Consider the following 14,273-nt stretch of genomic DNA (forward strand, 5'->3'; position numbering starts at 1 on the left):
GGGAAATGGGATAGAGATAGAGAATTAGAGAGAAGTAATAGGGGAAATGGGAGGGAGAGAGAGAGAGATTAGGGAGAAGAGAGAAAGAATAGGGGGAAATTAGAGAAAGAGAGAGAAAAAGAAGGAAAAGAGGGAGAGAGAGAGAGAGAGCGCCCTGACTAAAATACTGCAGAATCCTACTCACCCTTATGGGACTGATTGCTGTCTTTAGATTCATGCATTTTGCTGGGTCCTCCTTTTCACCTCATGGGCAGCGCACAACCTTCCTGCACGACTACTCTTCTCTCGTCCTGGGCAACTGGTCTCCCGAGAGCTACATCAGGCATCATTAATACTAGTCTGGCTGATCCCAGACAGCAGGGGCTGATGGGCTTATAGTTTTTAAGACGTTGCTGTTTGCTGCAAAGCACGGGAGAGCTGTGTGATTGCACTTTGCGGGTGCATAACTACTGTAGTACCTCGTAGTACCTCTGGAGTCAGTTGAGCCAAGAGGAAACTGTATTTCACTATATTACACGACAGCCAGTACCTTCACACCTCCATTACGCCTCTCCAAGTGTACCGAGGTGCATGCAGGCTGAGGTGTACTCTACTTTGTTACGCATGTAGGAAAATGCACATTTTGTGGAGGGAAAAAATTGATTGTGTGTATGGAATATTGGGGGTCATTCCGAGTTGATTGCTCGCTAGCAGTTTTTAGCAGCCGTGCAAATGCCATGCTGCCTCCCACTGGGAGTGTATTTTAGCTTAGCAGAAGTGTGAACGAAAGGATCGCAGAGCGGTGGCATAATTATTTTGTGCAGTTTTAGAGTAGCTCAAAACCTACTCAGCGATGACTTCAGACTGTTCAGTTCCTGTATTGACGTCACAAACATGCCCTGCATTCGCCCAGCCACGTCTGCGTTTTATGGAACACTCCCTGAAAACGGTCAGTTGACACCTAGAAATGCCCACTTCATGTCAATCACTCTGCGGCCAGCAGTGCGACTGAAATGATTCGCTAGACCCTGTGTGAAACTACATCGATCGTTGTAATATTACCTCGCGTGCGCAGTGCGCCGCATACGCATGTGCAGAAGTGCTGTTTTTTTGCCTCATCGCTGCACAGCGAACGAATGCAGCAAGCGATCAACTCGGAATGACCCCCATTGTCCCTTAATTCTACTGCGCTTAGTAGAAAGAGAGGAATTGACTATGCCTTTCACAGTGATCTAATATTGTAGTATATTTCCCCAGATGGCCACTAAAACCTCTGTAGAGGGTAAATTGACCTCCATTGGGATAATCAGGATGAAGTCAACAAAATATGGAAGACCGTTATTACAAAGTGGAATCTTCCTTGTCGGCATGTCCATGTGCTATGTGTCACTGATGTACCTGCTGTCACTGTATGTCACCAGGGAGCGGAGGGAGATGAGAGAGACCATGAAGATGATGAGACTGAAGGATCTAGCATTCTGGTGAGTTCCTCTAACAATATGTGCATGATAAACAATTTACTATCCTGCTTATTAGGAGTGTCTCAATTAAGGTGATATTCAGTAGTTTTTTTAATGAGCACATCGCGCTCAAATAGACTGAGTTTAGCCGCGTAAAGTGGTTAAACCCAGCTAAACTGATGGGTGCGATGCGAAAAGTGCCAGTTGGGCACAGGTCACTTTTCACACATTTCAGCCCACCAACCCCATTAGAAAATACTGTATACAATAAAAGAGAAATAAAATAAAAGTTTAATGTTACTGCGACTGTGATTTAATAATGAACTAAATGTATTATTATATACTTTTCTTATTATAATTATTTATAACAAAGTAAAAACAAAAATATTATATTCAGTTCTTTAATTTGAACAAAGCGTATTGCTAATATTTGTACTAATAGTTATTTGATACTAATTTAGAAAGAAAGTTTAAAGTAAAATTTGAATTTACAGAACTTTTTGAAAGGAGAGTATACATAAAGATTTGTATCTGTTCCGACTCTAGAGCATCCTACATATGGTGTACGTTCAAGATACCAGCTGTCGGGATCCTGGCAGTCGGAATATCGACGCCAGAATCCCGACACCCGTCAGACCACCGATGCCGGAGTCCCGACCAGGTTAACATCCTGATGTCGGAATCCAACAGCCATAATACTGTAGGCAAGTAATAGTATAGCCAGGAGGTAGACAAGCTGCCCAGGTGATAGACCAGGGTGTGACTATCGTTAGGGGTCCTGGACCTTAGGGTCCACTGGAGAACTTGTGTTTGTGCATAATGAAGACTCTGTGAAACCTGTTTGCTGTGTCTGCCTGTGAATCTTACACCTGCTTGTGGGCCTGTAGTATATATATATATATATATATATATATATGTATATATATATATATACAGATGGGTCCACGTTTATCTTGATCTTTAATAGGATTAACCAAGATGGGCCAGTCGGACTTAATCCCCTGCTGTAATGACTTAATCCCCTGCTGTATTGTTGTCTGTATTGTATTGCAGCTGAGAACAATAGATGAAGGCCTTATGCTAATAAATCATGTTGTGCCTAGGCGCAGAAAACCAGTAAAGATAACCATGGACCCATCTGTATGTATATATATATATATATATATATATATATGTCAAAGATAGGGTTAAAGGAAAAATGTGTATTCAAGTCTGTTTTCTGGCTCCTTTTAGCATTTAAAGAGACAATTTGTGATTAATGTTGGTTACTGTAGTGCAGGGGTGGGGAACCTTTTTTCCACCAAGGGTCATTTGGATATTTATAAAATCCTTCGGGGCCTTACAGAAATTATCAACTTGAAAATTACCCTGCCCCCCAGTAGTTATGCCCCTTAGCGGTACTGAGTGCGTGCACCAAAAAATGGGTTTGGACAATTAAAATGGGACGTGATACACATATGCCCCCAATAGTGCAGTGCCAGATACACGTAAGCCAGTGCAGTTCCAGATACACATATGCCAGTGCAGTGCCAGATACACAAATGCCCCCACAGTGCCAGATATACACAAATGCCCCCACAGTGCCAGATACACATTGCCCCACACATGCCCCCCCCCCCACTGTGTTGCTCACCGCTGCTGCTATGTGTCAGGGGAGGAGAGCATAGTGTGCGCCTCTCCTGCCCCTTAGTGCTCAGTCCGGCGGCTTGTGTCATGTCAGGGACCAGGCAGGGAGGAGAGCGCAGTTATGTTGGGTGGCGGCGGTGTGCAGGACCTCAAACCAGCTTCTGGATTGTGAGCCAATCAGAGCTTGCGGACTGGCAGCGGCGGCTCCTGATTGGCTGCCAGTCCGTGAGCTCTGATTGGCTCATGATCCGGCGGCTGGTTTGAGATCCTACCCGCCGCCGGGCATAGCTGTGCTCTCCTTCCTGCCTAACAGCTGAGACATGACGCCGCCGGACTGAGGGGCGACGTGTCTAGCTGATACATAGCAGCGGGTGGGCCGGAACAAATGGCTTTGTGGGCCTTATACGGCCCACGGGCCGAAGGTTCCCCACACCTGCCAAACATCCAACCTTAATGGAACTAGTCCAACTCTCACTGTATTTGAGAAGGAAGTCAACAGAACTGTTGTTTATGGATGGTGGATACAGGTCCACAACCGATACGCAACATAAGTCTTGCCCAAGATGATGTGAAGGGCAACCAAAACAAGCATCGGCTGGGGACACTGTTGTGGAAACTTTGTGCCACCAGATGGTACCAAGAACTGGTCACCAATTCCAAGACTTGTTTCGTTACAAGAATGTGCTAGGAAACAACTTAATGATGTTACCCTAGAAAATGCACATAAAACCGCTGCTGAAGTTAATGGTGTAATCAAGTTGCCAGACCAGCAGAAGGTGAACCATATTTTATGTACAAAAAAATAGTTTTTATAGAGCGGGGGTTGTTCAAAGGAAAATATTCATCAACTATTGATACCGCAGGTACATGTTCCTTTAGTTTTGAAAGCTGCACACACACACCTTTGTGGGGAAAAAAGACCCTAGAAAGACTGTTACTATGGTTTTACTGGCCAGGAATATGTACGGCAGTGAAAATTTACTGTTATCGTGCCTAGTATGTCAGAAAACATCTCCAAAAATTGCTTATATGGCTTCTCCTAGAGTTTATCAGTGAGGTGGAAAGTGGGAAGAACAAATTTATAATTTTAATGTACTAAAGCCTCAGCATAAGGAGGAAACCCGTGTCTTCAATGACAGTCATTAAAATGGAGGAGATGGTAAAAATGGTTATACGGAATGGCGTTCTACTCATAAAGACTACAATATAATCTCATTCCCTGGGGTAATAGTTAAACAATGGCTCTACCATAGACCCGCAGCTTGGCGGGTTACGGTAAAGCAGGAAATTGAAAATGTGTTTCAGCTAGGTGTGGAACAGGTTGGATCATTAATCTTGCTAAAAAGCAGTTGCTACAATCAAATAGTTGGCGCCTAGAAATACAGGAAAAAATCCCATTGCAGAAATTGCCCATTGTGATTGCATGACCATATACAAATACCAGAACATCAAAGAGTTTTTTCATCCGTGCCAGGAAAGTTTGTCCACAATTCGGCATACGCAAAAGGCTGGAAATGGTCATCGCTGACATTTGAGCCCCACCCAGACCCACCCAAAAAAACGCCTTGCCACTCCTGCTTTTTTACAAACATGCCCACAAAACGCCATGTTTCTTCCTCTAAACGCTGGCTTCCTGTCAATCAAAATGTGATTGCATTAAAGTACAATGCGTTTGCAGACATACTCGCTAACCGCAGGTGCGCATGCGCAGTTGCTTGATAATCAGACGGATTGCGGTTCTCACATTTTGTGATCCAACCTAAATAGGATCCTTAGATCATATATATATACATTGTGCATGTGTTATGAAATAAACAAAAAAAAACCTTGCGCTATTCAGACTCAATTAGAGGCAACAAGGCATGAATAATCTCAAATAAGATTATAATTACAAGATGATTTTATTATCTATAAAATTGATCAAATATGAATATATATAATTCATTGACAACTGTAATATGCGCATATACATAAAAATAAGACTAAAACATTACTAATAATAAAACTACTATTGAGCATAAGAGGTGGATCATATAACTAACAGTGACCACAGTGGGCTAGACACTGATAACATCCTTGCTTTTAATTTTCAAATAGGACATTCTCATCAAATGTGTTCATGAATCATTCATAATTAGATATCATATGGTGTATTATATTTGAAGCCTTTGTTTAAAGATCTCTCAGTGAATAGAATTCATCCAATTGCTCACATATACTGATGGTGCTTTACTTGTGGGATACCGTTCAAAAAAGTCATGGAGGAAGTAATACACACCCGGGACTCTAGTGCATCGCAAGCACCTGTATGAACAAAGCTCCCGTCTCAATAGCCACAAATGATGTCCTCCGTCTCCCACTGAAACGGGCTCCCGTGCACACACCTGTATTGATTTGGAGAGAGAAGTAACAGTCCGGCTCCCGGAGCTCTGCGCACTGCAGGCGCTAGAGATTGATTCAGCTCCTGTCTTCCAGCCGCCGCATATAGCGTCCTCTCGTCTCCTGCGTGTCAGTCTCAGACACCGCTGCACTTCAATGCGAGCAAACAGCCAAGGTCCACCGGGTCACAGATAGGGCACTTTCTCTCTTTCCCTGACGCGTTTCGCTTCTAATTGAAGCTTCCTATGAGGAACGCTATATGCGGCGGCTGGAAGACAGGAGCTGAATTTGACCTGAGGCAAAAACAAAACTTCGTCAGCCGGCAAAAGCCGCAATTAAAACCAACGATAAAACAAAAATTCCTCAAGGCCCCCGCAGTCGCAAAGCGCAACTGCGACGAGCAGCTAATCCTCAAATGGGCGCACTGGGAGGACAAGGCCCGATATAGCGCCTGACTGCACCAGACCTCCCCCTACCAGTGCCCGGACGTTGACTTCGGACCCACCCGCCGCAGCAGCAGCTGAAGCAGTGCCGATGCGGAAAGAGTGAGCCCCATGGTCGTCCGGAGGTAGACCCAGGTATAAAATACAACGCTCCAAAACCGACCGAAATTGAAATGCGGTAAACGGGGAACTGTCAAAAGGACGAGCCAGCCGGAAGGCGTGGGAGGCCGTACGGGCGAATAAGACCGGGCCGCGATAACTGGACAAATGCCTCGTACACGAGCCCGCCCATTCGAACTCACAGCCCCCCGCCGACTATGTCAGTCTTGGAGCGCTGAATCCCACACCACAAACCGTCGGGGCGCATGACGACGCGGGCCGCCAGCATGGGCGAGGCAGAAGTCCGAGAAACGGACACCAGCTCACCCACCCTGAACGCACCGTCACCGAAAAGGCCGTCATGAAGAGGCGAACCTTGTACCCCCAAAGAGCAAAGACTCCGTAGGGATCCCAAAATTCGCCTCAGCAAAGACCCAGTGAGCGGTTGGCGAGTGTCCGGCCGGGGCGAGATCGCCCAAGCCCATTCCCTCAACACCCTCCGAAGGAAAAAGGACTTAGTAAAGTCCTCCTCCCCCCAAAAGCTGCAGAAAGGAAGGTATGCTCGCAAGAACCTTACCCAACATACGCCTGCGAAATCCCGTTGATGTACAAAAAACTCCATATGTGAGTTGACAGGAAGTCGTGAGAGGTCGTACCACAATGGCCTCTCACCAGAAGGTAGCGACTCGATCGCTCCCAGGCGGCCCGATAAGCCGCGAAGGTTGCAGGGGCCAACAACCTGTGGGCTAAATCCTCCAATCCGGTCAGATAACCTGCCACACATAAGGCAGACATGAGTCCCCATGGATTAGAGCTGCAGGAGCCAAGCGCCTAAAATGCTGACCGTCGCCTGAGAAAGGGCATAAGCAATTCAGTTACGCATTCCCGGGACAGGCTTGGCTCGCAACATCATATTGGTCACCAAGCACAGCAAGACTATCTGCGCAAGGAGCCGCAGGACAGGCAAGGGCGTGGCTTCTGTCGGGTTATAGCAAAAAACCACGCCCAAGCTGTAGCACCACAAGATAACCTGTTAGTTACGCAGGGAATGCAACCAGAATGGGAAAAAAAAAAAAAATACTAGCATGTTTGTCGTGAGGTGCTCGCTAAACCAGGCATGCGGCCAAGGAGACGCATACCAGCAGCCAGCAAATTAAGCCCCCAAAACCAAAGGCATCGGAGACGTACGTAAAAAGAATCCAGGGACGCGCTGGACACAACCGCCTCTTGGCAAATACGTACGCCTGTGAAACGAACTAGAAATTCGTCCCAACTGGGTAACTCCCGGCGGATGTCGAGTGATAATTTAAGAAAATGAGGCGGGCGTCTAAATCCCAACCGTCCCCTGTCCCAAATGTCTACAGAAAAACATAGTCAGGAGGATAACCTTTCCTGAAAAATTAAACAGGCCCAATAAGGATGGAGCCTGGGGCAGAGTAAGGTTGCCCGCAGAGGGACAAAGGAAGGATACCTCCGGGGAGACGCAACACCTTGTTCACAGGGAGCCTACAGAGACCACTAACCGTATCAATCTGAATCCCGAGGTAAACCAAGGAGGCTAAATGAGCCTCTGCCTTCCTTGGAGCAAACGTAACCCCGAAGTGTGCGAAGAAGGGGGGGGGGGCAAATGCCGTCGCAGCGATAGGAGGCCGGTGGGCCGATAAAATAGTCCCAGTAGTGAGAAATTTACCGCTCGCCCATCGCCAGCTCCAGACACCAGTGGAGGAAAGAACTGATTCTTTAGATGTATGCGCCAGAAAGAGAACCACCCCCAAGGAGTCATAGAGCGATGTAGTAGCCATCGACCAGTTCGGAGCCCATAAATCAAAGGGCGAAAGGCTGTAGCGGGAGGAGTCGAAACCCTGACTCAATGTCCAATTGACACATCACTGCCCACGGACCAAAACGACCGAATGGTGTCTATGGCCGAGTAAAAAGATAGGTAAACGACCCTGCACGGATAATAAGGGATAGCATCAGGAACCGATGACCCGAGAGGACGGGAAAGATGTTGGATGAGCCAAAATTTACCTGCAGTCTACTTGGGCACAATGCCTACGGGGACAAGACCTGGTACGGGGGAGGTTCCCGGAAAGGGCCTATCATCCTGGCCAACGACACTTCAGCCTCAACCTTCTGCCGGAGCACGTCCGGAAACTCAAGAGTGTAAGAATCGGGCGTCCACCAGCCGCGGGTACTGTCGCAGCCAGGGCATGAGCGCCCGAAGTCTGAGTGGGGCGGGGGATGTGGCCAGCGCCTGGGGACAGGTCTGCGTCCTTGATCCCGTGGCCCCCGCCACAGCTGAATGCAGGAGTGACGAAAAAACTACCCCGCTGCCCCAAGTCGCATTGGGCAGTATTGAAAGCGAAGCATATGCCATGCCCCGCGCGCAGAAAGCCGGCAGAACGAGAGGCAGGTCGTTGAGGCCATTGTCTCGCTATACCGCCTACCTAAGCGCCGGCAGAACCCTGCGTCAGCTCCGCGCAGAATTACACCTACGTACCGAAGGTAAAGATCCGCCGCCCATGCTGTTTGCGCTGGAAGTCCTAATTGGAAACGTTGCCAAGCCGACCCTGTGTACTGATGGTACAGAACGTGTATAAGGAACTGATAGCGCATGAAGGTATGTGTTAGTCCAGGCACGTAGCTAAGTAACATGCCGTGTCGCTAAACATGCCTATAACCTAATTTGGGTAGGAGCGCGAAGCGCCCTCGCTACCCGGCCGCTTACGTAGCTGAAAGCAAGGCTTTATGAGCATCGATAGTTAGAGCAAAATATTGACGTATTGGCCCTTACGGATCCGGTCCCGGGGCCTGAGCCCACGTTGCACTGCCGAGTTAGCGCTGTGAAAGGTGCCCGACTCAACCTTGCGAGCTGAAGAGGTTGAACACCGGCGCTCGCGCCATTTGCGACACCTGACCGTGCCAACGGCAGTGGTCGGAGGACACAACCACCGAGGACGTGTAGGCAAGGAAGGAGTCCGTGACCCGACGCCTGCGCCTAATGTGCATGCTGGCCAAACCTACACGCATTGTTACCTTCGCTAGAGGCGCAGGACTGAGTACTTGATCCCAAGCCGCTACGGGGGTAACCGCGCTCCCCTCGGACCCGGCAGGGTCCAATGGAGACTCGCCTGCACGAGAGGGAACTCCATCCGATCCAGCAGCCTCCAGACGACTTGTAGATGCACCGACCGACCCATTCCCGATCTGACGACTACTGCTGGGGAGACAAAAGACATTGTGCCCCTACTCCCCCACTGGTCCCACAGCCGCCGGGAGCGGTGCTGGCGGGGCGACCATCGCACCAGAGGACAGGAGCGGGGTAAGAGTTTGCGCAATGCCATGCCCAAAGAAGCAGTGGGCCGCCCCCCGTCCCCTGGTTACGGGGGATCATAAATGCTAGAGAGAGGAAGCTTCTTTTTTGTAGGGAGCCAATTAATCTACCATTATATTTTCGGATTGTGGGAGGAAACCCACGCAAGTACAGGGAGAATATACAAACTCCACACATTTAGAGCCATGGTGGTAACGAACCCATGACCTCACAGCTGTGAGGCAGTAATGCTAACCATTACACCATCCGTTGTGCAGGAATGTCGGACTGAGTGCATCCACTGCAGTGTCGTAAGGAGACGTCTGAATGCAGGGAGGGGCCAGATCGCTCACAACCCGTCTGCGCACGCCGCCCCTGGAAGGGGCGAGTGACCGGCAGCTGAGACCCCAGCCTGAGACCGGCAGAAGAGACACACGAGCCAAACCGGAAAGGAGGTTGGCGCCGCGGGTCCCAAACCACAGCAGGAGATGCCAGGTGGCCCGTACCGCGCGGGCGGACACGGCACGCCCCCACCTGACGGGCCCCGCAATGTTGACCGCCGGCAACAGCCCATACGCAGCCGCAGAGCGAGCGTGTCACCTCGCCCTGTCGCGGGAGGGCACTGACCGGGAGGGGAACGTGGCTAGCAGCACCAGAGGGATAATCTGTGCCCCCTTGGTGATTGAATGAGCGCCGCCACGCGCGTGCTGGCCAGACCCTTCACGTCCGACGGCCACGCGCCCCCCTGCCCGCTGGAGAGTGCATGACAAAAGCCCCTTTTAATTCAAAGCAGTGCACATTATAATACTTGAGGCTCAGGGGATTGGTGTGCGGAGCCATGCAAGAAAATGAGGGTTGGCGGGGGGGGGGGGCGCCGAGCCACATGGAGGGAGCGCTGCCCCCCCCCCCCCCCCGCGCGCCCGCCAGCTCCACGTGTGGCGGGTTCAGGGATGGGATTATTGAGCCACATCACTAATAAATAGAGGCTGCCCCCCCTGGCAGGAGGGAGCCGCATGGAGGGAGAGCTGTCCCCTCCCGTCCCCATCCCCGCGCTGCCGCCAGCTCCACGGGCGTCGGGTTCAGGGACGGGAGTATTGCCCACGCAACAAATAAATGAAGTTTGCTCCCCCTGGCAGGAGGGAGCCGCCGAGCCGCATGGAGGAAGCGCCCCCGCCCCCCCCCCCCCCCCCCGCCGCGCGACTCGCACAGCCGCCAGCTCCAAGTGCGGAGGGTTCAGGGACGGGAGAACACTGTCCCTGTAAGGCCGCCTTATCCCGGACCCCGCCGCTCCGTCCGCCGCCGCGGCCAGCGGCGAGGACAGAGATGGAGAGCGCTGATGCAGGGGAGCACGTGCGGGCGTCCGAGCCCGGCCGCGTGCGCCCAGAGTCCCTACATCAGCTGCAGCGGGTCTACCCCAGGCCCTCGCGGACCACAGCAGAGTCTGTGAGCCGGGCCTGATAGCGCACGGAGGAAGGCTGTGCTGCTTAAAGGTAAAGCAGTACACTTTTTCGCTTCCCTCTCTAGATCGTGTGAAAAGGAGAGTGGGTAGTGTCTTAGCACAAGACAGGAAAGGTACTGTAGAAGATATAGGAGAAAGCAGGGAGAGAATAGAAGGAGGTGTAGGGAAAGACCAGAGAGAGGATAGTTAGGAAATAAAAGAATGATAAAATAATGAAGGAATAATAAAGTAGCTGTACTTATCAGTCTCAAGGAAAACCAGGAAGAGACAGGGTGTCTTAGGTCTGAAGACTATATGTAAGTCAGACCAACCCCTATACAGAATCCAGCCAATCACAATCCAGGCAGTTTTCCTTAAGTTCCTCCCACAAAAAACTGTAACCCCTTCCGTGCCAGCGTGTTGCATGAAGAGGCGTGCCGCAAGCCCAGACGGCGAGTTTATGCTGCTGTCGGCCACATTCATGACCTACGCAGTCTTTTTATGTATATGCGCATATTACAGTTGTCAATGAATTATATATATTCATATTTGATCAATTTTATAGATAATAAAATCATCTTGTAATTATAATCTTATTTGATATTATTCATGCCTTGTTGCCTCTAATTGAGTCTGAATAGCGCAAGGGTTTTTTTTGTTTGTTTTAGTTCACACCCGTTTTTGTTTTTTTTAAATCGGGTGGATTGTGTTGGCCATATCCACAGGCCATTTCACCTTTGTTGCTGCTGGATAGATCTTGTGAGGTATAAGAATATTGGATTAATTCCCTGATACCTGTGCGGAGTGGGTTTGATTGTGTATATAGGCACCCATTCGCAATTACACATATTTATATATGTATATATACACATTTATATATGTATACAATAGCACCAGACATCACTAGTGGTTTTTTATGTGTTATGAAATGTCAACATTCAGGATACTGTTGACACTGACAAACTGTCGACTTGTTCATTATGGGGAAACCTAGAAGTGTCTGACCATCAGAGTAGATTATGTGAAAAATACGTACATACAAGGAAGGAATCTTAAATTTATGTATAACAATGTAATCATTACTGCTCATTAATAACGGGCATTTCATAGGCTTATTGACTAACCAAGGTATGTGTCTAACTTGCACAATGTAAAATTGAAGAAGATTCAAAAGTTTATTTACAGGATGTTTTTATTTTTCTGTTTTCTTCTTGTATTGCAGGTTGTCCTGGGGATTACTCTATTCTGTCTATGTTATAATTATAGCAAATCTGATGACCGTTATTACAAACCATTTTGTTTTTATTGAGAGTTCATATGGTGTCATTGTGCTCCTTTTCCTCCTATATGGGATATCATCGGTATGTACTACTCCGTCCTGACAGCTTCAGAACAGCCTGTTTACACAGTCTCCTCTTTATTTCATTTTTATTTCAGCTGATGCATTATTTTCTTTCCCAATGAAATTTCAATTTTCCTTAAATTTTAACATAAATAATTTTTCATGTTTTAGAAATAATCTAATCGAAGGTACAATATGTACTTTTCATGCTGCACTCAATGGTAAAAGTTAGACTGATTATTTACTCTATGACAGGCATGTCCAAACTGCGGCCCTCCAGCTGTTGTGAAACTACACATCCCAGCATTCCCTGACACAGCTTTAGCATTCTCTGACAGCAAAACTGTGTCAGGGCATGCTGGGATATGTAGTTTCACAACAGCTGGACTGCCGCAGTTTGGACATGGCTGTTCTATGAGCTTGATAATTATGGGCTTGATTCATGTTTGCATGCATTGGCCGATGTTCATGCAATGGGGTGATAATCAGCACACTGCGCATGTGCTGTGATCGCAATGCGCATGCACCAAAGTGCTGCTGCGATCCCGCTCCCAATGAGGATTTCATGGAAATATGATTGACAGGATTTGACCGTTAGGAGGTGTTAACGGGGAGCTTACAGGGAGTGGTTAGAAAAACGCAGGCGTGACATGGTGCATAAATCTGCTGTCAGCTTCAACCTCGTATGTGCAAAATCTAGGTGCCTGCGCCACTAATGCTGTGTCTTGTCTGCAAGCCATTGGCCAACCCGTAGTCTCGACGTTCCTCGTTTTTGCGTATAGGCTATGAATGATTATGTGTATACAATTGAAAATTAGTTTGCGATGGCTCTAGTGGGCTTCTCCTTTCATTTGTGGGTGGTAGCGTCACTTGCTAACATTAGCTCTGTAGCCTAGTAACTTGCAATGCACTTGCATTTGCATACAAACATGAATTAGGCCAAGTGTTCCTTAAATAAATAAGCTGTTATGTTGTGACCTGGAAAATAGTCAATGCTGATTGGACTGGTTTTAGCTTACTACAAATTAACAATACAGCCCATCATTAAATATACTTTTACTTTTAAATCTGGAAGGAGGAAAATACATTGACATAGGGATGATATACTAATAGACTAATTATATACAGTATTGTATACTAATATAATACTGCTACAGATTGCATCAGTTCAGTTTCAGGATAGCAACACCCCAACTTCCCTCATTTTCCATGTTAATGTGTTCAAATCATGTATAAAATCTATACAGTATGTCAGTTTTTCTACGGTTCTGTTTACTGGCTGTAACTAGCAGTAATTCTTAATTTGTTATATCCTGTTTTGTCCTCTTCCTGTTTACGCAAGCTTCTCTCCACTCATCTACTCATACCCATTTGTAATGTTTAAACTTCTATACTCTGCAAAGATTAATTTATATATTTATAAAGAAAAAGCTGTAAAAAAGGGTTTCACCACTTTTCTAAATTTGATCAAAGTTTTCTCCATGGGTATCTCAATTTCATTTATCAACAGATTCGGACCTCAGCTTTTTATTGCTTGTATTTGTAACACCCCTTTACCTGGGTTTCCTGGATAAAGGTGTGTATTTAAACTCTTCCCCTTGCAATGCTTCTTACCTTGTACTTCTCTTGGTATCAGTGCCTCCACCCGAATCTTGACATGGCGTTCTCGTCTAGGGAGTGTTCAGGGTCAGGAACACCAGAGGAAGATTCGGGGACCCCCCTGCCCAACACGTGCTTAGATCTCTACCGGAATGTATCTCACAGATATGTTGCAAAAGTCACAATGGCACATTTATTAAAAGGGACTTAGATAACAATTGCTTTTATACATGTTATATACGAGGTAATGTAGTAAGATCAATAAAAGAAAACATAAAATTGGCATAGACAGTTCTACTACTATAAGCTGCTACCTCACTCACACTTACTTGCACACTGAAAAATCACACAATAAAACAATAAGGAAGTTAGAAATGGGCAAAACTTTGGTATTCTGTGGTATCAGAGATGCCAGTCCTTGTTACTCGCTCCCAGCTTTTTTATATATATATATATATATATATATATATACACTGCTCAAAAAAATAAAGGTAACACTAAATATTCTTATTAAATACTTCTTTACATAGTTGAATGTGCTGACAACAAAATCACACAAAAATTATCAATGGAAATCAAATTTATTAACCCG

General features: G+C 47.3%; 1 protein-coding gene across 2 annotated transcripts in view; it reads left to right on the forward strand.

Annotated features, from left to right (window-relative positions):
- The window catches only part of LOC135056124 (ABC-type organic anion transporter ABCA8-like), a 380,977-nt gene that overhangs the window by 120,398 nt on the left and 246,306 nt on the right, over window positions 1–14,273 (forward strand). For both annotated transcript variants that reach the window (XM_063960911.1, XM_063960912.1), the window contains exons 6-7: window positions 1,237–1,460; window positions 11,963–12,101. In XM_063960911.1, the coding sequence (XP_063816981.1) occupies window positions 1,237–1,460; window positions 11,963–12,101 (363 nt within the window). The remainder of the gene's footprint in view (window positions 1–1,236; window positions 1,461–11,962; window positions 12,102–14,273) is intronic.

The sequence above is a fragment of the Pseudophryne corroboree genome, chromosome 3 (assembly GCF_028390025.1).
Source record: "Pseudophryne corroboree isolate aPseCor3 chromosome 3, aPseCor3.hap2, whole genome shotgun sequence".
Taxonomy (NCBI): Eukaryota; Metazoa; Chordata; class Amphibia; order Anura; family Myobatrachidae; genus Pseudophryne; species Pseudophryne corroboree.